Consider the following 26,796-nt stretch of genomic DNA (forward strand, 5'->3'; position numbering starts at 1 on the left):
GATACGAGCTACACGTCTGGGCAAGGGACATTCCTTTGAATCAATCGTCCGGTGGACCGTGGAGCAGGTGCTACTAGGCTGGGTAGGCTTCAGATGGGCGCTATTTTCTATGTTTTGAAGGATCTCACTAATCGATTGTACGCTTTCGACCAAGCCCAACAGGGAGGCGACAACGCGAAGAAGTCGTTCTTGCGCTAGGACCGGCCGTTGGAGATGCAAAAAGGATATACTTTATTGGCTGGCCGGGGTCGGACTTGTCAACAGGGGCACGATGGATCTGAATTCTGAAATGTTCCATGTCCTTCGGCATTTCTTTCGTTCACCGCCTTCTCCGTTCGGCAATTGATACAGCGAGCCTCGCATTGAGAGGTGGTATATAGGGCCGGTTGTCCCGCGCTTGAGAAGGTACCCAAACAGCATTCAGTTACTCCGCTACGATTGCCATCAACAACGAAGCGGCCCGCGAAAACTCCATTGCTCTACGACGACATCATTTACTACACCAACACCTTCAGCTCGACATCTTTCGATCCTGCAACAATGTTCCGTCTCGCAATCATCAGCATGCTGGCCGCTACTGTCGCCGTCAACGCCCTCGTTGCCAAACCAAACTCGGCGGTGAGTGCTTCACTGCTTCCCTCATCACGCTGCGCTGAGAGTCTCATGCTGACTGAATGACCATTTCTAGAACGAGATCTTCGAGCGCGCGACCCAGTTGAGATGCGGACATTTCTACACTTGCGACACCGACAGCGATTGCCCGGGGTGGAGGACGCCCGAGCAGTGCCATCGATGCCTGCCAGACTACGACGACGGCGCCCTTCTCGGCTACTATTGCGCTTGAGGTGGATCGAGTGAGTCCCGCGGCACGATACTGAACCGGCAGCCGCATGCGAGGTCGAGCAGGCTTCCGGTCCGGTGAGCGATGATTCGTCACACTGGGACTCGCGAGGATAGGGGCAGGTGGAGCGCCCGCGGTGTTGCATAGAAGGTTGTGTTTCGAACCAATTTGGCTTGGGATAATTTCATGGGAAGAAGGGCTCCTGCACAAGACATCAATGCTCTGCTCTTCGCTTAGCTTTCAAAGGAAGGACATCCTGCTTCTCGCTACTAAGACCTTCCTTCCCAACCTCACTCTTTCTGTCCATTCACTGCAACATTGTCACCATGACCAAATAATACTTTCTGTCTCAGCCAGACCTAAGAAGCCGGAAAAAATCTGGCAGCTCTTCTGCAAGGTACCTTACAGTTGCACTGCCGTCAGCACGCACTTAGTCTCTCGGTCCAAACATCACTCGCACCGCACGAACACCTCCAAGCTCCGTGGCATTCGATCGACTTACGATGCATTTCCGGCAGCTCTGGCAGAAGTCGACGGGCATGATGTCGATGTGCGGGAACACGCGCCTCGCGTGGAAAGCTCCGGCGAGCGGCCCGCCACTGCAGTCGGGTGCCTCGATGATCGATACCGCTGACGTGGTGAGTCTTCCCTGCTATTGTGAGCATGCGGCCTTGATTATCACAACTCCCCATAAATCTGGGCTGTGGACTCATGGATAACACTGCGATCGTCGCATGGCCCGAGGTCCAGCCTGCATTGACGGGCTTCCTGGTGGTCTCTGACCCGCAACGCAGCACAGCTCGCGGACTTCTGACCAGCACAACGTACGATCAAGGAGGGTCACCTCACTGGGCAGAAGCACACCCTTCGTTCTCCCTCGCCCGGAGGTCAGTAAGTACACACGATAGCCGCGGCCCTGTCGATTTCAGATGAAGCCGGATCGCAGCTGTCGACTGAAAGACTGTTTACATTCGCCGGGCTGTCCAGACGTTACAGATGTCAGATATGCAGAAGGTATTCCTTATCTCCTAGTCCTATTCTCCCCTGCTTGGATTCTTTCAACGCTGTACGCCTGCTGTACTAGGACTCGCGCCCGAATTACACTATCCGCTCCTCTTCCCGCTCCATGGCGTGCTCATCCCACAGAAGCTGGACTGGCTCTGCCGGTAATATAATATGTTACATTGTACTCTGACCCGTCTCGTCGAGGGTTCTCACCTGACTTCCTTGCGAACCGGGCTGTCTCCAGCGCCTGCCATCGTGGAGACCTCTGCGAGTTCGTATAGACGGCGATGAGACCGTGGTCAGTAGCAGCGTAGTCCGTACTTCGTGGATGAAGTATGTGTTCTGGAGGCAGGAGGTGGACGAGGAAGCTGAGAAAGATGGTCGGCAACGAGCTCTTGAGAGCTAGCCACTGACAGAGGTGGATTGTCGCCGTTGTGGAAGGTGGTCGGGGTTATGGTTGTGATTGTGAATGCAAGAGAAAAGAGGGCGAAAAGGCTGCTTGACGGTGTCAAGCCTGTGGTGTTGGTCAGCTCCACGGCCTGCTCCACGGACTCGCTCATGGAGACGCTATCATTGAGGTACGTATCCACTGGAGGCTTCGGCGTCAATCGAGAGCTCCGTCAATGACAGATGGAACCACAGTGCCCAAAAATTTGCCATTGTTAGGAAACAATATGCCACGGCTGCAGAAGGATCTCAATACCAGGGAAGTCTGCTGTCTTATGGTGAGAAGGCCAACAATACACCGCCATCGCATACACTTGGAGCCTCCATCGCATCGTCCTCGCAAACATTCTTCAATCTCATCTCTTCCTCCTCCAAGGTCCATCCTCCCTCGCTCGACACCGCCGTCGTTTTGCGCTCCGCATATGACACCGCCGCCTCTTCCGCCTGCCTGAGGCCGCCGCTGCTTCTTCTCCTCCGACATCTGCCACCCCATCTCCGGTGACACTTCGACTTCCGGCCATGAAAGAACCCTGCGAGGGAAGAAGGAGGTTGGAGATCGGCGAGCCAGTCATGTCGAGCAATGTGGAGCGTGCGGAGCCCTGGCGTTGTCTTCACGGGCGCATATGATCTGCAGCATTGGCGACAAATACCACTTCACCAGTATCGGAAGCTGCGCGGCGGCAAGGGGAATCTTTCCATCCGCTCGGAATTTCTCCTAGAGGAAGGTCAGTATTGCGAGTGAATGATATCCATTTTCTCATGACATTCCGCTGACCAGTCACCAGCGAGGCAGTGCTGAAGCTGAAGTGGAAGCCATAAAAAACTTCTCATTGGCCGGAGGAGGCTTCGTCGTCATGTTGAAGCTGGACCCTGTTCAGCTGCTCGAGCGACTCTCCCAAACACGATTTGCTCTTCGGATTCAGCGCAACATGATCAGCAGTCACAACACCAAGATATTCTTTGAGATGAATCTTTGCAACGAGCGCTACAATCTCCGACAGAAATCATGCAAATCCGAGCACTGAGTGTTGAGATATGAATTCCTTCACTGTTGGGCGATTGGGAAAACATTCACTTCACTTCCTCCCAGCAGTTTCCCAATGCGGCTAAGCTTGAAACGCCAAGAGCTACTTTCACAGGCCCGAGCACCACGCACGACCAGCCACCGCAATTGCCATTGAAGATTGAGGAAGATGTCTACCTTCGTCGTCTGCTCGTGCAGTTTCTTCCTCTTCTTCCAGACATACACCACATTCCATTCTGTACACTTTCACCAGCATTCTCCTTGACATCGTTCAATTCTCCGCATACCGCACACAGCATTCGCATACAGCATTGCATTCACCCTCTGCGCATCCGCCAGCATACCAATCTCCGCCGGTCAGAGACTCAAGACAAGAACGCCAGTGCAAGGCCTTTTCAAGACTGCAGCGCAGTTTTCACCACACCTATTCGCAGCTCCGCAGCGCTCAAGCAAGAACTCGACAGCATCAAGCACTCGCTCCGCCAGCTTACACTGCAAGACTTCGTCTGAAGAACACTCTGCTCAGCACTCTGCTCAAGACTGCCGTTCGACACTTCATCAAGCTTTTCAGCAACCCAAGAAAGACTCCCACAAGACTTCACCACACAACCCAACACTCTTCAAGATGCAAGCATACCACCCCGAGACCACGAAGGACTGCTTCGTCTGCCATCTACCTTTTCCTGAGCAACAGCTCGACGAAGGTAGTTGCTGCACACAGTGCGCAATATCCGTGTTCGGTGCGTTCGACTTTAACGGCGGCGCTTTCAACGACGGCTTTGACATGGCATTCGACACTCCATTCGACACTCCCGCCAACACCACCATGCCCATTCAGGGTCCCGCCAACAGCGTCAATGCAGACTGGGCTCCTGTCGATACCAACAACGCTGTTCAGTATCCTGTCAACATCGGCAATGCAGTCCAGTTTCCTGCCAATGCCAATAACGCAGTCCACTCTTTCGCCAACACCAACAACGCAGCCCAATTGCCTGCCCACTCCAACAATGCAGTTCAAATTCCTGCCAACTTCAACAACGCAGTCCAATTCCCTGCCTGGCCTGCCACGGCCAGCAACGCAGCTCAGTTCCCTGCCAACACCGACAACGCAGTCCAATTCCCTGCCTGGCCTGCCACGACCGGCAACGCAGCTCAGTTCCCTGCCAACACCAACAACGCAGTCCAGTTCCCTGCCTGGCCTACCACGACCACCAACGCAGCTCAGTTCCCTGCCAACACCAACAACGCAGTACAGCTCTCTACCAGCTCCAACAACGCTGTCCAGTCCCATAGCAACACCGACCATGCTGCGCCTACCCCAACCACTACAGAGAACGCAGTCCAGTCTCCTGCCAACAGCGACAGTGCTGCTCAGTCTTCCTTCGTTATCGACGAAGCAGCTCAGACCGCATTCTACGATCACATCTGGTCCGAAGACACCCCCGTCAACAATCAACAGCCAGATCCCAACCTCCCATCTTCCTGCATCGATCCATCCACTCTCAACGCACTCGATGCCAGCGACAGCGTTCTGTTCGGCGGCTTTGACCTTGGTCAGCAAGACCAGCAGTTTGGCTTTTCTTTCGACGACGACATCTCCTTCCCCGGCGGCTACGACTCTCAAGCCAACAACAACGTCACTGTCGCTCCAGCTGCTGTTGCCGCCGAGGAGAGTGTCATCTCTCCGCTCTCGTCTTGCTTCCCTGGGATGAGCAATCTCACCTCCGGTTTCTCTCCACAGGAGAGCTTCTCCTCCTCTCCCGCCGACTCTGCGGTGAGCTTCTCTCCCGCGGCATCCTCCCCTCCGCTCTCCACCGCCGCCAACAACCTCCCCGCCCCTGCCGCCAATGCTGAGCAGACAAGCTCGCCGGCGCAGGAGGAGCCGAGAGACCCTCGCGAAGGGTATGTCCTCCTCTCCTCTCTCGAGGAATCCTCCGCCGGCCCTGCCGACACCGCCTCCGCCGAGCCAACAGCCGGCTTCACCCTCGAAGAGGCGGAGATGAACCTCTTCATCGCTTTGGGCGGCGATCCTTCTCCTCCCGTCTCCGACGTGGTCCCGGCTCCGGCCACCTCCTACCAATCTCCTCCTCCCGCCGCCAACGCGGTTGCGCCTCCGCCCGCGTTCCAATTCCCTCCTCCCGCCGCCACCTTGATCACCAACCCCGACCCCTCCAAGACTCTCTGCCTCCCCTTCCTCAACAGCGGCGGAACCTGGTGCCCGGCAGGCCGCAAGTGCCCAAACCACCACTTCGTCCACATCGTCACCGACCGAGGCCACATCACCGCCGCCAACCCACCCGGCAGCACGACTGTCGCCACCAAGAACGGCCTAATGGTGCTGTCGGCCGAGTACATCGAGGAGACGCAGAAGGCGTTTGAGGTCCATCGCAAGCTGGCACATGAGCGTCGGGGTCCGAGATTCGAGTGCGCTACTTGCCACAAGAATGCGCCGAAGAACCCGGGCAATGATGGGGTGCGGTGTACGCCGTGTTTCAAGCGCAAGGCGGCTTGTGAGGCGCTGGGTGGGATTTGGGAGGACAAGATGCCGAAGCGGAAGAGGAAGAACTGAGTTGAGATTTGGATACGATGATGATGATGACCGGCGTTTGGGGGCATGGTGCGATGGATGCTGCTGCTGCTCTTTCTTGTTTGCTTTTCTTGACTTCGCTTTGCTGGCTTTGTACTATATCGACGGCGCTCCTCATCAAGGATGATGTTGGAAGGCGCACTTCACGGCAATGATCATACGGATGATCGAGGAAAGAGAGAAGGATGATACCCACACGGAAATGTCTATACAGCGGCGTTTCCACAAATCAAAAGTCTTGCGCACTGATCGTCTTCTCACCTCGTCGTCGCCAAAGATTCCCTTGCAGCTCTGTCGTCAACGCTTGATCGTCCTCGCCGTCTCATCATGACTTTCTGCTTACGCTCATCGACTTTGCTGCCTCCACTCGAAGGCTCTGAGAACTGTTCGAGACTCTGCTTGAGACATCTCAGTCACCTCCAAGCAGTTTCTCTTCTCCAAGAAAATGGTTCTTTTCTTTCCTGTCTCACTTCACCTCATCTGCAACACGTTCCTGGCGCCTCGCCCTCCAGCACAGTCTCGAACTGCCGAGTCGAGTCACTCGAGTTTCCTCCGCTCGGACATTCTCTCCAACACAAAACATTCCAACACAAAACACGAGCAACGACGTCGATGTTCGGCCGCTTAAGATGGCTGCTGTCCTCGAACTTCTCCCAGGCAAACCAACAAATCCAGACGATTCGATCACAAGAGAACGTCTTCTACCTCATTCCACAAGACATTCACCCAGAGACCTTCGGCTCGGACGCCCTGTTGATCGATCGGAGAGAGCCTTCGGCCACAGATACAGCCTTCATCCAACTTCACGACCGCCATGACAGATCAAGATGCAGACTATCAGGCCTACTTGCAAAGCTTCGGATACAATCCTCAGTCTCCGCCAGCAAACGAGACGCCCATGCAGCCCTTTACGGACGAGCAATTCGCCCAGTGCGTGAAGGATCTGACTGGGCTTGAGTTCTCTCCTCTACCCACGGAGCAGCACGCTGGCATTTCCAACCAGCACGACCCGATGCACAATCAATCAAGCGCAAACATCCTTCCTGACGAGCAAATGATCGATCCACGACTTGGCCACAACGACGCTGGTGAGGCTCATGCGCAGCCCAGCAATGGCTCTGTCTTGACCTACAACACCGGTCGCTTCGAGGACGTTCTCCCCGAGGACGATCTCAGCTGGGTGCTCCGCACACCGCCTCCATACACCGTCCCTGCTTGTCCTGACATTCCGGAGCTCATTGAAGCAGCAAATTCCGCGGTCGAGCAGAACACAGGTCCCGGCCATGAATCGCTCAATGATCTCTCCCAGTGTAGCATATGCGGCTGGCTATTCGATGTCCATGCTCCCGGGTGTGGCGTCGAAGCTACGCAGCATCTTATTGATGCTGTTCTGGGAGGGTCGACGGATGCTGGGCAGGTCCTCATTGATGAGTTCATGGACGGCCAAGTCGAAGTGCAGACCCGCGGCACCAAACGACGACGAGAATCTTCATCGCCACCCTCCGCGAGCAAGCCAACCCAGCAAACAGCCGAATCTTCCACTGCCCGACCCATCAAGAGGATGAAGGCGCCCCATACTTTTGCAGGACCACTCATCCCAGCCCCAGCCACTGGCATCTACACAAACAAGTTCCACAGCACCGCCGACGCTCGAGGCTATCTCGTCAACGGCAGTCGCAGCGCCGACCACAGTGGCAATGCTTCCAAGATCCATAAATACGCCACCATGGTCATGGACGCTTGTCTTGCGACACTTCCAGTCTCATCCGCGAACGCGCATCAGAATCAGATCTCGGAGGCTGTTCACAATGCGCTTAGGCTAGCACCCTCGCGAGTGGAAGCTCAAGTCTACGTCTTCACTATGGGGTTCTTGGATCGTGTTACTGGCAATACCAATTGGGTTGCCAAAGGGATTCGTCCGGAGGAGACGCAGCCTGTGATACGGCTGGTGCAGCGATTGATGGTGGATAAGTCGTTGGCTTTGGATGTGGTGACCGGGAGGGCGGAGAAAGACTTGATTGGCTTGATGAAGGCGATGAGGACGGGAGCATGAGCGATGGACAAGGTTCGAGCGTGTTGCGGAATGTTGAGGTGCTGTTCAGGAATCTTGATTAGGGATTTGCGGACCCATGAGCTCGATAAAGGAAACATGCGTTGAGAGAGGCTGTCGGCATCGCGACGGATTGAAGGGACAACGTTGAGTGTACGAGTTTCTGGCATGGCATCGACTTGGAGATCCCAATGAACATTGCTGGACACCAGAATGATTGCGACTTCTTTGAATGGCGTTGCTGCATGTCTCAATCCCTGAACTGTCTCCCTCATTCTCCCGAAGTCTTTCTTTCTGCTTGCTTGCCGTTTCCGGGCTGCTTGCCTCTCGTCTTATTCTTTGTCATCGATTGCTATACTGATTGGCCACTTGTGAGTACCAATGTGTCATTGAAAGGCTGAGGAGTGTCATCACACCTGTGCTCATTGCTCACCCCAGTCGATGACAAACAACAAGCAACAAGCGCCCACTGACAAGCTTACTTCATTTAGAGTTTCTTGGCCGCTTCGCTCCATTGCAAGTGAATGAAGTCTGCCTACAACGATCTGCGTGGAGTTCTGGGCGTGGGCGGACTTCCGGCGTCGGTTATGCGTAAATTGCTCCAGCACTTGATATGTTCCTGTTTCAACGAAGTCTCATCCACGCATGGCAATTCTTCGCAATGGCCAGACTAGCATCACCATCCCCTGCTAGTCGCCCGGCGGAAGCGCTCTGCCAGAACATCCGGCGGGGAAGTCGATCTCGCAAGGGGTCTGAGACCCGGCATGGTACTCCGCACATCATCTCATCCTCGTCTGGCGTTCACGCAGACGTCCTCTGCGACAACATCGGCAACCTCGTGACGACCTCCTCGAACCACAATTATGTAAAGCTCGTCCGAGTCGTCCCGTAGCGCTGCCACTCGTGTAGCTGTTACGCAATGCCAGCTCAGGGTAGGCTGGAATGAGTATCGGGTATATAGATTCGTAGGTCCTTGTGAGATTTGCTGGATCATTCCGTAGCATCTTGTCCTTGAATCTTGTCGTCAATCTTTGATAAAGAACCATTGACCATCTGAGCGTCTCCGCCGAGTCAACTCCACAACATCGCAGCAATGGCCGACTTCGAGAAAACCCACGCTCTCCACGAGCGAATCAACAACCAACACAATACCAATGACAGTGACACCGACTTCATCCCTCGACAAATCACTCGGTCCGGAACCAATGTCACCATTTCCTCCGAGCTGTTCGAGAAGATGTACCTCAACCCCAAAGTGGCCGATCCGCCGGGGATGAAACATCCGCTGCAGAAGTTGTTTGGGAATCCGACGCCGCTGTGAGTGGGCGTCCTACTACCTCCAGGGCGAGGGATGTGGATTTCATGTCGTAGCTGACCAGTTTCTCGCAGCGGTATCGTTGGCTTCGAGCTCAGTTTGATGCCATTGGCGATGGAGATGATGGGGTGGCGGCAGGCGGGTGGAGGAGGATCGTTCCAGAAGTATGTTTCCCGCAGAGAGAGGTCCGTGGGCGATTGGTGAATCTGGCTGACCTGGTTCGTCTCGCAGTGCGGCGATCATCTTCTACGGCGGCGTTCTCGTGTGGGTTGCGGGCATCTTCGAGTTCTTCTTGGGGTATGACGATCTTCCTCCTCTTCGTGACCTCCGTCAGCAAGGGTCAAGTACTGATCGCCAATAGCAACACCTTCTCCTTCCTCGTCTTCATGTCGTTCGGTATGCCTCCGTTCCTCCCCAATTTCGTCCTCGTTCCGCCATTTCATCCAACTGACCTCTTCTCCACAGGCTCCTTCTACGCATCCTCCGGCGCAATGTACATGCCCAGCTTCGGCGTGTACGCCTCCTACTCCCCTGATCCGATCAACGATCCCGCGGCCGGTCTGAATTCGCCGGAATTCAACGCAAACATGGGTGCGTGCATCTCCATCCCACGCAACTCACCTCAAAAGCTGACAAGGTGCAGGCTTCTACTGGGTCGCCTTCACCCTCTTGATGGCATTCTTCTGGATCTGCACGATCCGTACGAATGTCGTCTTTGTTGCGCTGTTCGCGTGCATCGTCCTCGGTTCGTGCTTGCTTTCCGGCTTGTATTTCTCTGTTGCGGGTGGGCATTTGCAGACGGCGCATAATCTTCAGTTGGTAAGTTCTCCTTTCACTTCACTTCTTCTCTCACCTCATATTCGCGGCGGAGGTGTACGGCTGACTAGTCCGATTCATCTAGGCCGCCGGTGGGATTTTCTTCGTGGCGACAATCATCGGATGGTACCTTTTCGCAGCGCTGGTCTTCCCAACGGTGGACTTTCCCATCAGTCTTCCGATGGGCGATCTGACGAATGTGGTCCCGAGTCTGACGCAGCTGAGGAACCGAAAACAGCACGAGTTGGGACAGAGGAAGAAGAGCGATGCGGACAGTGTTGCGGATAAGGTCTGACGGAATGAAGAGAGGTGGAAGACGTCGCTGGGACTGGAACCGATGAAAGTTTGATGCTGGCAATGATTAATGAGAGGTGCGGTACTGTTTTGTTCCTGTTCACCTACGTGACCTGTGATCGGCGCCGAGCTCTTTTCCATCGTGTAAAAGCCAATGGGAGGCAGATCTGCATATCCGTCAAGCAGCTCGTCATGTTCGCCTCGATATTGATACGCCGCCTTTTCAGAACCCGTCCGTACCATCCGTACCGCCCAGAAAACCCGCCGTACTCTTCTCCAATACATCTTGCAGCAAGCCGTCCAGATCTTGTGAAAGCTGCGAGGTGCTGTCGAGCGCCTTCTTGCGCTTCACCACAGAGCTACTGGAGACCTGAGACTCTTGTTGGCTGGGATGCTGCATATTTGCGCCAATGCCTGAGACGAAAGCATGAGTTTGCGTATCGACGGTGGCGATGGCCATGTCCGTGGTGCTGTCGAAGCCAAAGCTGTCGTCTTCCCACACTTGTGCTTGCTGGAAGCTCAATCGTAGTGGACCATCCTCCTCTTCAGCCACATCGCCAACTCGAACAGACGCCGGCGTAGCCAAACAGCCCCCGGAACTCTTCTTTGGACTGCGATTTACACGCAGCTGGTCAGTTTGTACGGACGAGAAACCCGCGTGGAGGGACAGAGTAGATGGCATCTGAAAGTTGTGGCTGGAGGTCAAGGGAACTTGCTGTCGATGCGCTGCGACAGGACGTGGGCGGCGATTAGGCGCCACGGTATCGATGCTTTGGTCAGAAGATGATGTTGTGACGTCCTTGTCGGCCGACGAGCGCAATGCTGGGAGATTTGAGCTGAACTCGCCAGTCGTTGACAGTGATTGTGGTATCATCGTTGCGCCAGCTCGACCATGACTTGCCTCGTCCTCCACTTCCTCGTTCTCGCCAGCAAGGGTGAAATCGGCCTCGAAACGCAGGCTACTGCGCCTCATGTCCTCATTCCGCCCACCTTTGCGCAGCACCGTTGGTGATAGAACAAGGCTTTTCCTCTTCAGGTCGTCGCTTTTACGTCGGGGCTTCTTCACGCTTGACCAGCCTTGCCATCCGTCCAGCAGTGCTTGAGTACTCGGTAGTGGAGCTCGAGCCTGTTCTTGAGACAACTGCTTGAGTGGTTCCCTTGTCGCGCCGGCCTGCGAAGATGTTGTATGAGCCGCGGCGGCGGTACTCGGATCCGGCTTCTCGGGTGAGGTGAAGAGGTCGGTCTGTGCCTTCGCGAGCAGGACCTGTGTGCCCGGCCAGAGTTGAGGTTGGGAGTGCTCCGTGTTGTCACCGATCGTGCCATTATCAGTGAGGTCGTCGTTAACTCGGGAGAACTCCGCGCCACTGGTCAAGAGCTCCTCGCGAAGAGCTTTGCGGATGGAGGAACTGCGACGATCAAATTTCCTTGGCAGAATCTTGTTCAGATGCTGGTCGGTAAGTGGTGTGTTGGAGGCCGATGCTACATCGACTGGCTGTCCAGTGGAGGAGAAGTCGACCCTTCGACGTGGTGTTTTCGCTGGAATCGGCGCTTTTGCGTTTACTTCACCAGACGACACCGGATGCACGCCGTTCGAAGGGGTCAAGTTGCTCGAATCCTTGCTGAGAGGGCTGTTCTTCTTTGATTCACTCTTGCCTGAAGTGCTTGCATTGCTGACCTCGCCCTTCTTGACCTTTCCACCTCGTTTGCGGAATAGAAACGGCGAGGAACCTTTGCTCGTAGCGGCGGTGTAGTCGATTCGCGCTGCATGGTCGATAGTTACAGGTTCGGATACCGTTTCGTGAGCATCTCCGCCGTACGCTTGAGACTGAGAGGGCGCGGACTGTCGTCTGGCAGCACAACGTGCAGGTCGATCCAAAGATGTACCGACCGACTTTGTGGCTCGCTTAGCTTTCGATGTCTTGCCGGCATGATGTTGGGACGAGTCCAGTATCGCAGAACGAATGGCAGGCTGGATCTCTGGGCATGCAGCAGAAGCATCAACATGATCTGTTGTTGACGGGTTATGGTCTGCAGTCGAGGTTGTGTTGATAGGAGCCCATGATCGCCGAGGTGCAACATGTATACCTTGGCGGCGAAGGATCTGATCTTGACTGTCTCCTTGAACGGGGTGACTCTCGGTATGATCTCGCGAGTCGTGATCCTCGGGCATTTCCTCTGGTGCAGTCTCAAATATACAGTCAGTCCCAGCCGACGGATCGGTGCCAGTAATTACTCCTGAGAAAGAGTCTTCTCGTGTGGAGATCGGAGCAGAGTTGACGGATGAGGAAGCCTCGGCCTGAGTTTGAGAGGCCGCACTCCGACCGCGACGAAGATTCGCAACCGTTCTGACAGGTGCTCTTTGTGACGGTGTGGCGAGCGAAGACACCCCAAGCTCGTCTCTGCTGCATTCCTCGTCTACCGTCTTCCTGCGTAGCTCGAGGAGTCCGCTCTTGATCCATTTCGAGCTCGTCCAAGCGGCTGTTGGCGTGGGACCAGTCTCCGAGATCGAGTCTTGTATTGAGGTCCCGGTCGCATCGTCCTGAGTCTCAGCAACAACTTCCGGCGAGAGATCTGACTGATTTTGTAGGGGACCAGACAGCCGACTACTCCTCCGGCGGCTGATGTGATCCCGTAGTTCGGCCGCTATTCGAAGCGCCTCTTCGCTCGGGCCGGTAGCCAGCTTCTTTGTGAGACGAGATTTCCGTGCGGACGAACAGCTGGCCTGAGCGGTTACGACAGTCGACCTGACCAGATCGTGGTTCACATCCTCCCCAACAATGCCGTCATCGTCCATTCCAGAGACTCCATGGTCGGTCAATTGCTGTCGATTGAAGTCTCGCATAAATTCAAACTCGTCTTGAACATCTTCCCACAATACACCGCTTCCTTTCGCCGAAGTCGTTTCCACCGGCCTCTCCGCGAGAAAAGCTCTACCATCCTTCGGTCTTCGAAACGAGCGGCACACAGCATGGTGCAATGACGGAGGGACTAATCTGGCCGATGAAATGTAGAGAGGTTGGCCATTCAGGAAATCGTCTGCCAGAGCCTCGATCCGTCGTCGCTTCGTCGCTCGTTGTGAATCGGGAAAGTCATCCTCATCGATCACGCAGTCCTCATAGTTGATCTTGCGGAACAGCTCTGTTTGTTGAAAGGCGGAGGGACAGTTCCATGCGAATCCACGGGGTCGGTGAGTGCGTATCATCGCGGAGAGAGCGATCGTAGGGCAGTGTCATCATCTTCTACGCATGTTGAAGTGCTGTGGCAAGATTGTGGTGTCTGCCCGTACCAGATGTGATCGTCGAGGAGAGAAAGGCAAACCAAAAGCCAGAATATAAGTGGGGCGTTGCTATGGGCTGTTTAGACCTTTGGGGAGACGCGACCAGTGCCGGCGATCTTCAAAGACCACCGTGCACGATTGATATACATCATACGACACACTCTCGATATTACTGTGCTTGTCGATTGATTTTGCTTTTACTCTTCTTCACTGCTTGGTTGGCGATATTGGAGTTGTTGCTGGACCATACGAAAATTGTCAGGCATCGTGGTCGCACAGCATCTTCCCACCAAAACAACAACGCGAGCTTCATCCCGGAGCAACTTTCACACCACCACCATACCGCACCATCATGTCACAAAACGTCGCGCCGTGGCTACAAGGCCTGACCGAGACATGGGAGATTCCTGCTGGCTTCGCACCTCCACCTCCGCCAGTCTCCTCCGCTACCCACGCCGCCGACAGCCTCTCCAATGCCTCCATACGCCAACCAAAGAAGACTCTCTCGACCCGACGTGGTCCACTACGAACACTCTCACAAAGCGACAACAACTCCCTCCGACGACTATACGGCTCTTCAAAGCTCATCCCATCACGATCCTTCTCAGGCGCCTCCGACAACTCCGTGCTCCAATACGACACGATTCAGCAGAGGTCGAAAAGTGCTTCTCCCAAAAAACAGCAGGAAACACTGGAATGGAAGCGACGGCTGGTACGTGGTCAGGTCGGCTACGGCGATCAGACTGATCTATTCGGTGCGAACGGACTGGAGAATATATTCGCACAGACGCCGCAGAAGGACAGTGGTGCACCCAAGACGAGAAAGAGCATGCATTGGATTAATCACCCCACTGTCGAAGCTATGCCGTCTAGCCCGCCGATGTGGAACACGGAGCTGGACGACTCTCGGTACGACGATTCCGTGGACGATGGCAAGCTGGCTGCTGTGGGAGAGGAAAGCGAGGGTCTGGGTCAAGAGCAGTACGAGGAGGAGAATTATGAGGGAGAGCAGTACGAGGGTGAGCAATGCGACGGGAGGCATCAAGACGAGGAGCTGGTGGGCGAGGAAAGCTTCGACAGCAATCCATATGGCAACCACGACAATGCAGGCCGGGAACTGCAACACGATCAGACAGCTATCTTCTCGAGCGCTCAAAAGCTGCAGGCTGGGAGCAGGGCAGTGAGCGGTCAGACTGAGCTGGAAGAGGACTTCAGCCCTGTCTTCATCTCAAAACACACTACAGTCAATGGCTCGGTCGACTACAAAGCTTTGGACTCGCACATGGTGAAGAAATCCAAGGACATGCACATCGATCTGCAGCATCCAAGTCAAGAGCAGGGTGGACAGGTCGATGATAGCATGTTGCCGAAACCGGGGAATGGCCATGCTCGGTCTCGAGATGGCGGCGACGACGAAAGCAGGGCTTTGTTCGATGAGTCCACTTTCACCGACGGCGAATCCTTGTCAGCTGCGCCAGATCTTTCACTTTCGGAGAATCTTCCCACTGGTACTCCGGAGACACTGCCAGATCGTGTTCAGGTCGGACGAGGTGGATTTGCGGACCACGGATCTTTCAAGAACAGGCCACTCAGTGCATCACAATCGACCACTGGCCTTGCAGCCAATGCACGTCAATCAAGCGGATTTCTGTCACCATTGCCGATCCGCAGCCGCCCATTGTCCAGCGACGACCATCACGCCCCAAGCACGCCTGCGCAGGATATTGCTCCCAATGAACCACGATCGAGATCGTCAGGCAGCCCTCTGAAGCTTTTCGGACCGCATGATACTTATACGAGCAAGCGACTGTTGAGACGACTCAGTCAGCTGGATCCGGATTTGTCCAACGTCAGATCTGAGGACGAGGATGAGGCGCGTGACGAGCAGCAAGATGAAGTATTCGAAGACGACAACCCCGACGAGAGAGACGCTTCCTACGCTTCTTTCGGGAGTGGCAAGTTGAACGATCGCCACTTCAACGCTGAAATCACCATCACGGGTGCATCTGATGAAGATGAGAGCAGACTGGATAGCGACCGCTCGCCTGGCTCGGATGTCCCTCCACCTGGCATGAAAGCTCCTCTCAAGTTCAAGTTGGAGGTCTCTCCCGATGCCAAAGACACATTTAGGGTCAAGCGCAAGGCTTCACTACAGACTAGCTCAAATCACAGCTCGCGCCGGTCGACTCAGGATCATCGAAAAGTGTCTGCGAAGCAGCAGGTGTTCTTGAAAGCTACCGTCGAGGACGCTACTGACATGGTTTCTTCGTTCATTGCCATGTCTCCCGCCAATGGCAAGAAGTCTAACATCCCAGTCGCCATTGGGAAGAGAGGACCAAATTCTCCCTTCAAAGCTCCTACACCGAAAAGGAGGAGGACACTCCACGCTTCTGAGCTCTTGAGCGACGCTGCAGAGGTCAATCGCTCATACCACGCACAGCTCCAGGAAGCCATCTCCGCCACGAAATCAAAGATCCCTCAACCGCCCGTCTCCTTTGCGCATCCCGACGTCCTCGCCGAACGTAAGATTCTCCGCCCTCGCAATCCTACCCCGGCTTCACATCGCAGCAAATCCCTCATCGAGGCCGAAATAAGAGAGGCCACTGAAGCATTTGCGAAGGAAGACCCTTCCGCTATGGAGGCCGTACTGGATCAGATGAACACTTCGATGGCATCTGGAAGCCCTCCGACTCTCCAACAGCAAGCCCGAGCCGTCGCAACCGAGGTTGCTAAGTTCACCCTCCGCGTCCAGAAGGCATCAGGCGAGCATCAGCAGCAGGAAAGAAAGAGATCTGTCACGACACAAGACTTCTTTAACGAGGCGGTCATGGTGATGAGACTGATTCGGGAGAAAGCAGGCCGGAAAAGTGCTGGGTTGGGTAGTGTCGCCGAGTCTGATCAGGAAGCTGCTGGTACGTCACCGAGTGAGGAAATGGGCAGCTTCATGGGCAGGGATAGCGAGGGCGCCATGCTGAGGGTTTCACGTCCGCCATCGAGAGAGGGAGTCAGTGGATGGAGACCGAGGACATCGCAGCACACGAATGCGAGGGTCATAAGCCACTTGAGGAAATTCGAGGAGAAGGACGATACAGAATTCATTGCGGCTTCCGTGGCGGACATTCAAGTCGACGGTGGGGAGCGGGAGACCGAGAACGTCTACCATGAGGAGGAGGCCTTCTACGAGGACGATGACATCTACGATTCTCAAGATGAGCAATTCGTCGCAGTGGACGAGCACTCCAACATTCGGATCCGCGGACCAATTGCCACCGCGCCGGAAGATGACTCCCGCCCGTGCTCTCAACGATCAGCGCAGTCGACACAATCCGATGCCCAGCATTCCCAGGCCACAAATACAACATCAAGCACGAGTCGCAGCATCAACACTTCCGGCACGAAGAAATCGGCTGAGAATGTTGGTAACCTGGCGCCAGATGCCGTGGCACATCTCATCGGAGAGCAGGTGGGGAGCATGGTCTACGACAGGGAGAAGAAACAATGGGTCAAAGTCCGAGCCGTGTCTGTCGTCAAAGAGAAGGCGCAGAAGCAGAAGCGTGGCTATGGCAGCTTCCGCGAACCACCTTCAAGTAACATCACCAGCGATGACGACCCATTCGGCGAGATCTCCGACTTGCCCGTGGACGAGCGACGGGAGCAGGAAGAAATCCGCCGTGTCAGCGCCGCGCGATCGAGGCGGGCGAGTACATTTGATGGCAAAGGCGAGGTGGAGTCAAGAGTCACATCTCAGGAGACTGTACTTGCGCGCCCTACCACGGCCGATAGCGCGCATGTATCGTCGAGGTACACGCATTCATCAAAGCATACGGCGTTTGGCTCAAGTCACCAAGCTGAGACGGAAACCAGAGTGACGTCTTGGGGAGATGAAGAGTTGGAAAGCCTGGCCAAAGAGGGCAGAACAGTCGAGGAGCAGCAGCCATTGAAGTATGCGGCTGCACAGGCGGCGTTGTCGTTGGAGAAACAAGCCAGGTCGATATTGGCAGCTCGAAATGCGGATGAGAGCGGCCAGGAAGACGAAATGGTGGACAACACTGACTTCGCATACGAGCACGACCACAACGCTCTGCAACAACTTCGCGACGACACGGCTGTTGAAGATGATGACTCCGACATTGCCGACCTCGCATCTCCCAAGCTCCGCCAGACCCCAGCACGGACACCATATGGCACTCAGAAAATGAAGCAGAACAACAGGCAAGTCTCTCTTCGACGGCAGACACTCACCAACAAAATCGCCCACCATGAAGGGCGCGAGCACAGCGAAGTGTCCTTCATCGCCGCCCTGCCAGGTGAACGAATGATGAGCGTCAACCTGAGCGTCTCCCGGCCTCTGACCCAACGCCACCCTCAGGGACAGATCGTTGAGATGTCATCTCCGTCCAGGAGTCTCGAAAGGCCCTTTTTCTTCAGCGACCTCCCAGAATTCACGATCAGTGAGGAAGATGAAGAGCGGCCATCGGAAAAGCACCTTGCTCGTCGTCTGGCGCAGCATGCCATCGACGAAATGGACGATCGATATGCCCTGGCTGTGAAGGATCTTGTCAAGACTCTGACGGATGTGTACGAACATGAGCCGTACTGGGAGGAGATGAAAAGCTTGGACCTCCGCAGTCGTGGTGTCAACTCATTGCACGGATTGGAAGACTTCTGCGGCAGAGCACAATCGATGGATGTGTCGAATAATGCCCTTTCATATCTCAATGGTGCGCCTGTCACAGTGCGACAGCTGACTGCGAGGGACAATCAGCTCTCAAGTCTGACCGGCTGGACGCACTTGATGAACCTGCAGTATCTGGACATTTCGGGCAATCGACTCGATAACCTGGACGCACTTGGATGCTTGGTCCATCTGAGGGAGCTGCGGGCGGAGAACAATGAAATTGCTGACATGAGCGGAATCATGGGTTTGGACGGACTATTGAAGCTGAACCTCAAAGGGAACAGCATGACTGGCGTGCTCGACTTTGAGGGCTGCCAACTGCAGCGACTGGATGAACTGGATTTATCGAATAATTCGATCAAGCAAGTGCGCGGTCTGGAGTCCTTGCGCTCGCTGGAAAAGCTAAATCTGGACAACAACTCGCTGAGCTTGCCCCTTGGGTCGCAGAACCATCCACTTCGCCGACTCACGCATCTGTCTCTCCGATCTTGCGGATTGAAAACCCTCAATGTAGCCGGTCTGCAGTCTCTGACTACCTTGCGACTGCACGGGAACTCCATCGCTTCGATTGCTGGCCTGTACAACGCTCTCCCGAATCTCACCCATCTCTCCCTCACCTCGCAGATCCTGCCAGCTTCGACACCTTGTACTCTACTCTCCAAGCCTCTTCCATCAACGCTGCGAGCGCTGAACCTTTCGAATACGACCCTCCCTTCTACCTTGGTTCTGCCATTGACGCCTCAGCCAAACGTGCAATGTCTCGATCTATCGAGCTGCGGTATTTATGTCCTCCCACTGGATTTCGGAATTCTTTTCCCTGGTTTGCGAAAGCTGAATCTCAGCGACAATGGGCTCAAGGACATACGCCCACTGCTGAACCTGGCCTCTTTAGAGGAGCTGGACTTGAGGAGATGTCGAGTCGAGAGGTTCAGACTGAGCGTCGGAGTCGTCAGTCGACTGAAAGCGCTGAAGAGGGTGAACTTCCGGGGATGCGGTGTGGTGAATGGCTTCTACCCCAGCTCCGCAAAAGATATCATCGGCGTCGGTAAAGGCGAAGTCGTCAAGCGAGACGCTCAACTGGACGACGGGAAGGAAGCAGAGGAGGACGACTGGACCATCCACGCTGACATGCACTCTCGCGAGCCTGAGGATGTCGAAGCCCTTGAATCCGCCGACGCTCTACACCTCACTCGTCTGGATCCAGAGACAAGACTACGAAGAAACGTGTACGAAGTCTTGATGCGCTACGCGGGCGCGAACTTGGAAGTTCTGGATGGAAAGAGGATTGATGATGGACCGCGCGGGATGCAGGTCTCGGCGGATCGGGATAATGATGCGATTTGGATGAGGTTGAAGGAGTTGGGGGTGTTGAAGGTTGTGGAGAGGGAGAGGAGGGTTTTGATGGAGAAGTGAGTGATGTTTTGTTAGGGTGTTGGGGTGTACTGCCTTGATTAGCGGGTGCGTTTGGAGGGAAAGTGGGTGGGATAGACATGGATGGGAATTGTATTGGTAGCTTGTAGGATGCGGTGTATGATGAGTGGGAATGAGAATGAGTGCGATCATTCTCCAGCTGCCAACCTCGAGCATTTGTAACGTCTCAATTGCGGGATACGATCGATGTTGGTCCCGCATATTGCTGCTCGTCCACGCCGCCGTTCAGCACCAGTCTCGGTGGTCACTGACCTCCTACTCCTACTATGTTGCGACTCGGCTATGATATGAAGCCATTGAGGTTCAAGCACTGTGTACGATTCGACAAAGAGGGGTCCAGATGTGAGTAGAGAGACCAAGGAACTGCTTCTTTGTTCCACACCCGCAACCGACACAGACAAGGAAGACGACTGAGGCTAGGAAATCATATTGAACAATGGAAGTTGCTATCACTCCGCTACGGCAGAAGAGGCTCTTTGGAACTACCAAAATCACACTTTGGAAATCAGCGCTCGTCGATGTGCTTGATCGCAAACTTTTGCTTACAGTCCGCGCTTGCTGTCCGAACCGTTCACCGTTGAATATTCCGGTACGCTACTTATGATATCGCTCGTCTCAATTAAACTCTGTTCTGACGGAGGTGGCATCTTTACTCATGGGTGCTTTGGTGAAGTCGTGGTCTTGAGGCGCTTCGAAGGTCCTTGCAGTGTGCCGGAATGACTCGAAGTTGGAGCTGGATCTGTGGCAAGGTCAATGTCCATATCGTCGGTTGCTGTTTCTCCTCCCTCGTTCTTGCTGTGGATGCTGTCTTTGCGCAGAATGTCGGGATCTCGTCGCCTTCGAGCCATCATAGTGCCACGGTCGTTAGCTTCGTGACTTCCAGTACGAGTCACTTCGGCTGTCTCATTGTGAGGAAGTTCCTTAGCTCGGCCGGTCCTTGTGCGCGGTGGGGAATGAGGAACGACAAGATCCTTCATCGACACAGTCGGTTGTTCTCGGCGCACTCGTCGTCTTCCCAACCGCGGCGCAACACGATCCGGCATGCCAGGCCTCGTTTCGCAGAGTACCACTCGCTCGCCTCGGTCGTCAATGTACGGACTCGACGTGCTCGATCTCGCCGCCGGGTGCAGCAAGTCGAGGGATGCTTCGGGCGATGCAATGGAGATGAAATATGGTTGGTGAATCCAGCGCGCTTGGCCGAGCGCGTTGTCCGTCAGTCGAAGCGCTTCCTCTGCCGGGTAGGGTAGAGTGAGAGCGTGAAGTGGTGGTGGTGCGCTGACGCCAGGGTGAAGCTCGTATGTGGTCGTGATCGCCCTCTGTGCGAGTCCGGCTTGGAGGAGTTGGCCATCGATTCCGTGGATGAAAGGCATTGTGGACTGGTGTTGCGTTAGTATTGAATGGTATGGAAAAGTGGGAATTGGTCATTTGGTGGTGTAGAGACCGGTATGAGACTTCTTCGACGCACTTGAAAAAGGGGTACTGGCTACGCTTGGCGAATTCGCAGCTGATCAAGATTTTTCATGAGCTTCACGGCCATTCACTCTTCCTGACTTTTTGACGCACGATGCGCTTATTTCAGGAGCGATGTTTACGCTTGCTGTCTGCTGATGGTAGCATCCTGTTCTAGATCCTGTTCTAGCCCGATGGTCGTGCTTGCTGGGATCTTCCAGTCGACAACCTGGAAGAAGCACCACGACAAAGCGGACAGCGCTGGCGAATCCATCTCTATCACACTGAGTTTGCTCTCTTACGGTGACAATCCGGCTCGATGTCATTCTGTTCTTGCATCTCACGAAAGAGCTCGAAGGTCAACAAAGTTTCAAGTTCTCTCCCACTCCAATATCCATAACACTCTCCCACCTGGCGATGAGAAGCATGCCTCTTGATTCAATGGCATCCTGTCAATGCTCCTGATGAAGCCTTTTCCGCTTCACCTCCAGCGGCAAGACCTCGCCTTCACTCGAGCAGTCTTGGCAGACTCGACAATACAATCAGAAGCTCGACATATTCATGTATAGACACGAGATTTCCAACAATCGGAGCATGAAATCAGCGACAATGCGAGGGAATGTGAACACACTGCTGCTGGCATGCGCATCCAGACACCCGCGAGTGAAGCACAGACTTTCTGAGGTCTTCAATAACTATATCTGCTTCAGCTCTGCTCCAACTTGGTCTCCTTCTCCTTATACCAATCCGACTTCAGCTGACCAGGCCCTATACTACTCGAGCCTTTCTGACTCCAATCACCTCAACAGGCACCACATCAACCACTCACCGAACATGTCTTCCACCAACATGGACATTCCTGAGCTGACCTTCGAGGAGATGCTGGCTACGCTCACAGACTCCGCACCGAGCAACAACACACTCAACGAGCAGCAAAACGCTGGTCAACTCGCCTATGCTGATGATTTTAACCACCAACAGCAAGCCTTCAACGCGCCACAAACCTTCAACACGCCGCAAGCCTTCAACACGCCGCAGAACAACGTCGCCAACAACTTCAACTTCCACACGCAGCGGATCGAGAACGCGTATGGCAACGTTACCCACAATCACCATCAGGTCACTCCTCTCCCAATGCTCTCTCACTACAGTGACGAGGGCCTCGAGCTTGCAATAGAGCAGAACAACCAGCGAACAGATCGCGGCCTAAGATCTTTCAACACGTTCCAGGCCGCTCCAGATTTGCAGCACCACCACCATGGCTTTCAAGGCCAAAACGAGCTCATCAATCAGCTAACTGCCGACGAAGCTGCATCGTTTCTCAGCCCTACGCTGCAGCCAAAACCTTGGGCTGGGCAACAGGAGAGTGACTTCAACTTCAGGGCGGGAGGTCAAGGCCACCATCATTATGGCCAGGACAACTCAGCCGCCTTCGATCCTTTCTCTGCGAGTGCTCCGCATCCACAATGGAACGACCCGTCGACTTTCCCACTGATGAACGACAATACTCAGCATCTCTTCACTAACACCCACGACGACTTCGCGCAGCAGGGCTTCAACAACGGGTTCAATCAACGGTATCCGGAGGAGTCATTCAATGCTGAGCTCGAGCGAGATTGGAGCTACAAAGCACCTCCTGGACAATTCGCGAGTGGCATCGTTAATCGATTCAACCATTCGGGTCAACAAGTATCCACTCCCTCGCAGAGAACTGATTCTGGGCGTGGTGTGGACAACTATGACTTTGGTCTTGATGCGATTGATGGCGCGCAGGAACTGATCGTGCTCGACTCCGACTCGGACTGCGACAACGCTCCGGAACCTCGGACGGGTGACCACACACAGAGAGTTCTCCCTACCTGGGATCCCTCGATCAACGACATCGACTCTGCGAACGCTTGGTTACATGAGAACAAAGACGAGCTGAGGTTGATGGAAGTCAAACGCGACGATGCTGAGGAAGTTGCTGCCAAACTCCCTCAACATGCGCGCGAGCTATTCAACGCATTGCAGGCACCATATCCACCTGCACCTCAGAAGTACCATGACCGCAAAAACGGCGTCGAATACTACAACAATCATCAGGACGGTGGTCTTAACAAGGTCAATGAACTACTGACCGAGCCCGCGAGCAGCAAGAGAGTACAGTGCAACGCCTTCACCGTACTCCAGATGGCTGTCGATGTTCATCGCAAAGGCCTCCCGAGCTCTCATCTCGAAGATGAGAGGAAGTGGAGAGCAGCGCCCTCGGAGTACAAGATTCGCTGCTCGGAAAGAGTCAGACTGATACTCAAAGCCGTTACGCAGAGCAAGGCACTCGCGCATGTAGTCGCAGTCTGGAATGCGCCCCGGGTCGAGATGTTGGTTCGCAATCCGCGAAAGTCCCTTCACTCTAGTTGGGAAGCCATCTCGAGCAACCAGAACAAGAAGTCGAGAGCACGGCCTGCTAGACCTGCACGGTGTCAGTCATCAACACCTGTTCCAGACCCAGCAACCTCACGCCGGCGAGCAAAGGATGCACGCAATTCGCAGCCGAAGGTGATCTCGCTCTTGGATACGGACGATGATGAAAACGCTCCGTCTAGTCGGTCTGCCTCATCGATGCGATCTAAGCGCTCACGACCAGCTGAGATTGACGACGACCATGAGTCCCATCTGCGAACAGTGAGGCCTCGGAAGAGACAACGAGCACCAGCCGACTTCTCTTCTGAGGGTAACTTCCAGTAAGATGTTGCGACTGCTGAGGTTTTTGGTTGGAAACGGAGAACGGACATTCGCACATCGGACTGTGCCAGTGACAAGGTAGGACAGTATTCAACATCATTCTTCCCAATTCAGCCATCGCCTCCATGTTGTGTTTCACACCATCGTTTCGTTTCAGGTCCCTGTACGACGTGAGCTCCTACAGTTGTCTCCCAATACCCATCAACAGCTCTCTCCTGTGCGCAATGCTCTAATTTCCCGACCCCTGAGTGCTAACTTAAACAAAGACCCAGTCCATTTCCGCAAACACGTTCGATCAGTTGATCATCCAATTGAAAAGACTTGGCCGAACGTTGGTTCTGAACGAGACCGCCTCAAAACATGATGTTCGATCAGATGTACAAAGAAGTCTTTGTCGGTTCAGCATTGTGTTGGAGGCCTATTGAGTACCACTTCTGGATATGACCTTGTTCTCGGCATCAATACCTGCAGGTTTTAAAGCGCAGCATCGTCCGCATTCGACTGCTTCAGTTCGATGCACATCCTCTGCTCAACACAGTCTCACAACACACTCATTTCGACACAACCAAACACAACTTCCGACCGGAAACCAACATCCGGCCACTCAACACGACAGACTCTTCGACAGATCTGACGCAACCATGCAATTCTCAATCTTCCGATTCCTCCTCCTCGCCCTAGTGGTATCCTGCCTCATCTCAAGCGTCATGGGCGAACCACTCGCCAAGAAGGCGAAGGCCAAACCGCCCGTCAAAACCATCCAGGGAGGCAAATACGAGTGCAAAGCCCGCCGCCGAGGCTATGTCATCAACTACAACGTCCGCATCGGCCGTGCGTGGAACAAGAAGCAGTGCAAGCAGGCCTACAATGCCCTTCACTGGGTCGGGCGCTCCGCTTACAAGTGCAACAAGATGGCTGGAGGCCACATGCATCTCAAGTTCAACGCCATGTGGGACTCGCAGAAGAGTCTCAACGAGGCGCTTAATAAGGTTTTCCCTGTTATCGCGAACAATAATGGTGGGTTCAATTGCCCTAGGCAGTGAGCTTTGGATGCGGTGGATCTCTATCCGATGTGCTTTTGATACATGCTAGGGGACTGTCCTTAATAGTTCAGATTCGTAGCAAATACATTCGTTAACGCATGTTCTGTCCTGTCGTCTACCTTCCTATAAGGGGTTCCGTACTCTAACTTAAGAATGTATGTTGCTTATCGAAGACATCTCTCGATGTTTTATTAAACCTGTCCTAGATGCTACGGAGAGCACTTCCTTTATAGCCTATTTTGTCGAGTATAACCGTAGTACGTAGCAATGCCTAGAGCTACAAAAGCGGCTGCTAAAGCGGCTCTAAAAGCTAGATAGAATTTATTTGCTTCGGATCGCCTATTAATATAAGCCGATTATAAATAGTACTTAACTAATGTTAAGGTCCTACGTTTCCTCTAAAGAGTAATACTTAGCTTATCTTAAAGGCCTAGAGCTATTATACCTATATATATCGATATTACTCTTAGTAGGCGGCTTCTAGTAATAGCTATTATAATACTTTAAATATTAAGACTATTTATTCCTTCTTAAGAGTAATATATAACTTTTCTTTAAGTCCTAGTACTATTTTACCTAGAAATACCTTTATTACTCTTCGTAGTAGACTTCTAGTAGTAGCTATTATATTAATCTATATCTTTAGGTTTTTCGTCCTCTCTAATAAGTAATACTTAGCTTATATTAAAGGCGTAGAGCTATTATACCTATATATACCTATATTACTCTTAGTAGGCGACTTCTAGTAATAGCTATTATATAACTTTAAATATTAAGACTATATATATTCTCTTAAGAGTAATATCTTACTTTATCTAGAGATATATAGCTAATATAGCTATAAATACCGGTATTACTCTTCGTAGGATATTTCTTATATACGCTATTTTATTATTTTAAATATATAGCTTGTTAGTACCTTCTAAAAAGTAATAACTAGCTTATAATAAAGATCTATAGTCTATATAGCTATAATTACTTTTATTACTCTTAGTAGTAGACTTATAATATAATCTACTTTATTACTTTAAATATTATAAATCTATGCCCTCTTTTAGGAGTAATATTTAGCTTATCTTAAAGGTATAAAGCTAAATAAGCTATATATATCTATATTACTCTTAGTAGTAGATTCTTAATAGACGTTGTCTTATTACTTTAAATATATAGGATCTATATATTATCTAAGAAGTAATACTTAGCTTTTATATAAGGCCTAAGGCCTATATAGCTATATTTGTTATTATTACCCTTTATAGTAGACTTCTAGTAGTACCTATTATAGTACTTTATATATTAAGATTATATATTCTCTCTTAAGTATAATATATAGCTTCTCTTTAAGCCCTAGTACAATTCTACCTAAATATACTTATATTACTCTCTATAGTAGACTTTTAGTAGTAGCTATTATATTACTTTAAATACTAGTACTATACGTCCCTCTTAAGTATAATATATAGCTTATCTTAAAGGCTAAGAGCTAAAGTAGCTATATATACTATTATTACTCTTAGTAGTAGGTTTTAAAAGAGTTTATTTTATTAACTAATATATTTAGTTTCTATATTATTTCTAAAGAGTAATACTAAGCTAAATTTAAAGGCCTAGAGTATATATAGCTATAACTACTCTTATTATACTTAGTAGTAAACTCTAGTAGTAGTTATCTTATTAGTTAAAATATTCTTAGGTAATATATCCTCTCTTAAGAGTAATACTTAGTATATATTAGAAACCTAGAGTATACGTAGCTATATATACTAATATTACTCTTCGTAGTAGACTTATAATAGTAGTTATCTTATTAATTTA

At 52.8% G+C, this 26,796-nt stretch overlaps 8 protein-coding genes across 8 annotated transcripts; 6 read left to right on the forward strand and 2 right to left on the reverse strand.

Moving 5' to 3' along the window:
- Window positions 1-1,344: 1,344 nt before the first annotated feature.
- MYCGRDRAFT_95951 (uncharacterized protein) lies at window positions 1,345-5,886 on the forward strand (the record flags this gene model as incomplete). The annotated part of the gene is made up of 7 exons (XM_003849481.1): window positions 1,345-1,479; window positions 1,592-1,732; window positions 2,360-2,424; window positions 2,489-2,571; window positions 2,955-3,018; window positions 3,571-3,673; window positions 3,844-5,886. 7 exons carry the CDS (start codon window positions 1,345-1,347, stop codon window positions 5,884-5,886), a joined length of 2,634 nt encoding a protein of 877 aa, XP_003849529.1.
- An 832-nt stretch (window positions 5,887-6,718) lies between these two features.
- MYCGRDRAFT_95952 (uncharacterized protein) lies at window positions 6,719-7,957 on the forward strand (the record flags this gene model as incomplete). Its single annotated transcript, XM_003849482.1, has 1 exon — window positions 6,719-7,957. The coding sequence occupies one exon, from the start codon at window positions 6,719-6,721 to the stop codon at window positions 7,955-7,957; it is 1,239 nt and encodes a 412-aa protein (XP_003849530.1).
- A 1,090-nt stretch (window positions 7,958-9,047) lies between these two features.
- On the forward strand, window positions 9,048-10,380 carry MYCGRDRAFT_47776 (uncharacterized protein; the record flags this gene model as incomplete). Its single annotated transcript, XM_003849483.1, has 7 exons — window positions 9,048-9,271; window positions 9,344-9,433; window positions 9,501-9,566; window positions 9,631-9,665; window positions 9,735-9,860; window positions 9,913-10,088; window positions 10,171-10,380. 7 exons carry the CDS (start codon window positions 9,048-9,050, stop codon window positions 10,378-10,380), a joined length of 927 nt encoding a protein of 308 aa, XP_003849531.1.
- A 221-nt stretch (window positions 10,381-10,601) lies between these two features.
- On the reverse strand, window positions 10,602-11,312 carry MYCGRDRAFT_105803 (uncharacterized protein; the record flags this gene model as incomplete). The annotated part of the gene is made up of 1 exon (XM_003849532.1): window positions 10,602-11,312. The coding sequence occupies one exon, from the start codon at window positions 11,251-11,253 to the stop codon at window positions 10,603-10,605; it is 651 nt and encodes a 216-aa protein (XP_003849580.1).
- Window positions 11,313-14,008: 2,696 nt separating this feature from the next.
- On the forward strand, window positions 14,009-19,747 carry MYCGRDRAFT_95955 (uncharacterized protein; the record flags this gene model as incomplete). Its single annotated transcript, XM_003849484.1, has 1 exon — window positions 14,009-19,747. One exon carries the CDS (start codon window positions 14,009-14,011, stop codon window positions 19,745-19,747), a length of 5,739 nt encoding a protein of 1,912 aa, XP_003849532.1.
- A 671-nt stretch (window positions 19,748-20,418) lies between these two features.
- MYCGRDRAFT_110884 (uncharacterized protein) lies at window positions 20,419-21,149 on the reverse strand (the record flags this gene model as incomplete). The annotated part of the gene is made up of 1 exon (XM_003849531.1): window positions 20,419-21,149. The coding sequence occupies one exon, from the start codon at window positions 21,133-21,135 to the stop codon at window positions 20,419-20,421; it is 717 nt and encodes a 238-aa protein (XP_003849579.1).
- A 914-nt stretch (window positions 21,150-22,063) lies between these two features.
- Window positions 22,064-23,941, forward strand: MYCGRDRAFT_95957 (uncharacterized protein; the record flags this gene model as incomplete). Its single annotated transcript, XM_003849485.1, has 1 exon — window positions 22,064-23,941. One exon carries the CDS (start codon window positions 22,064-22,066, stop codon window positions 23,939-23,941), a length of 1,878 nt encoding a protein of 625 aa, XP_003849533.1.
- A 638-nt stretch (window positions 23,942-24,579) lies between these two features.
- On the forward strand, window positions 24,580-24,981 carry MYCGRDRAFT_95958 (uncharacterized protein; the record flags this gene model as incomplete). The annotated part of the gene is made up of 1 exon (XM_003849486.1): window positions 24,580-24,981. The coding sequence occupies one exon, from the start codon at window positions 24,580-24,582 to the stop codon at window positions 24,979-24,981; it is 402 nt and encodes a 133-aa protein (XP_003849534.1).
- Between the last annotated feature and the right edge of the window lie 1,815 nt (window positions 24,982-26,796).

Source organism: Zymoseptoria tritici, chromosome 9, assembly GCF_000219625.1.
Source record: "Zymoseptoria tritici IPO323 chromosome 9, whole genome shotgun sequence".
NCBI lineage: Eukaryota > Fungi > Ascomycota > Dothideomycetes > Mycosphaerellales > Mycosphaerellaceae > Zymoseptoria > Zymoseptoria tritici.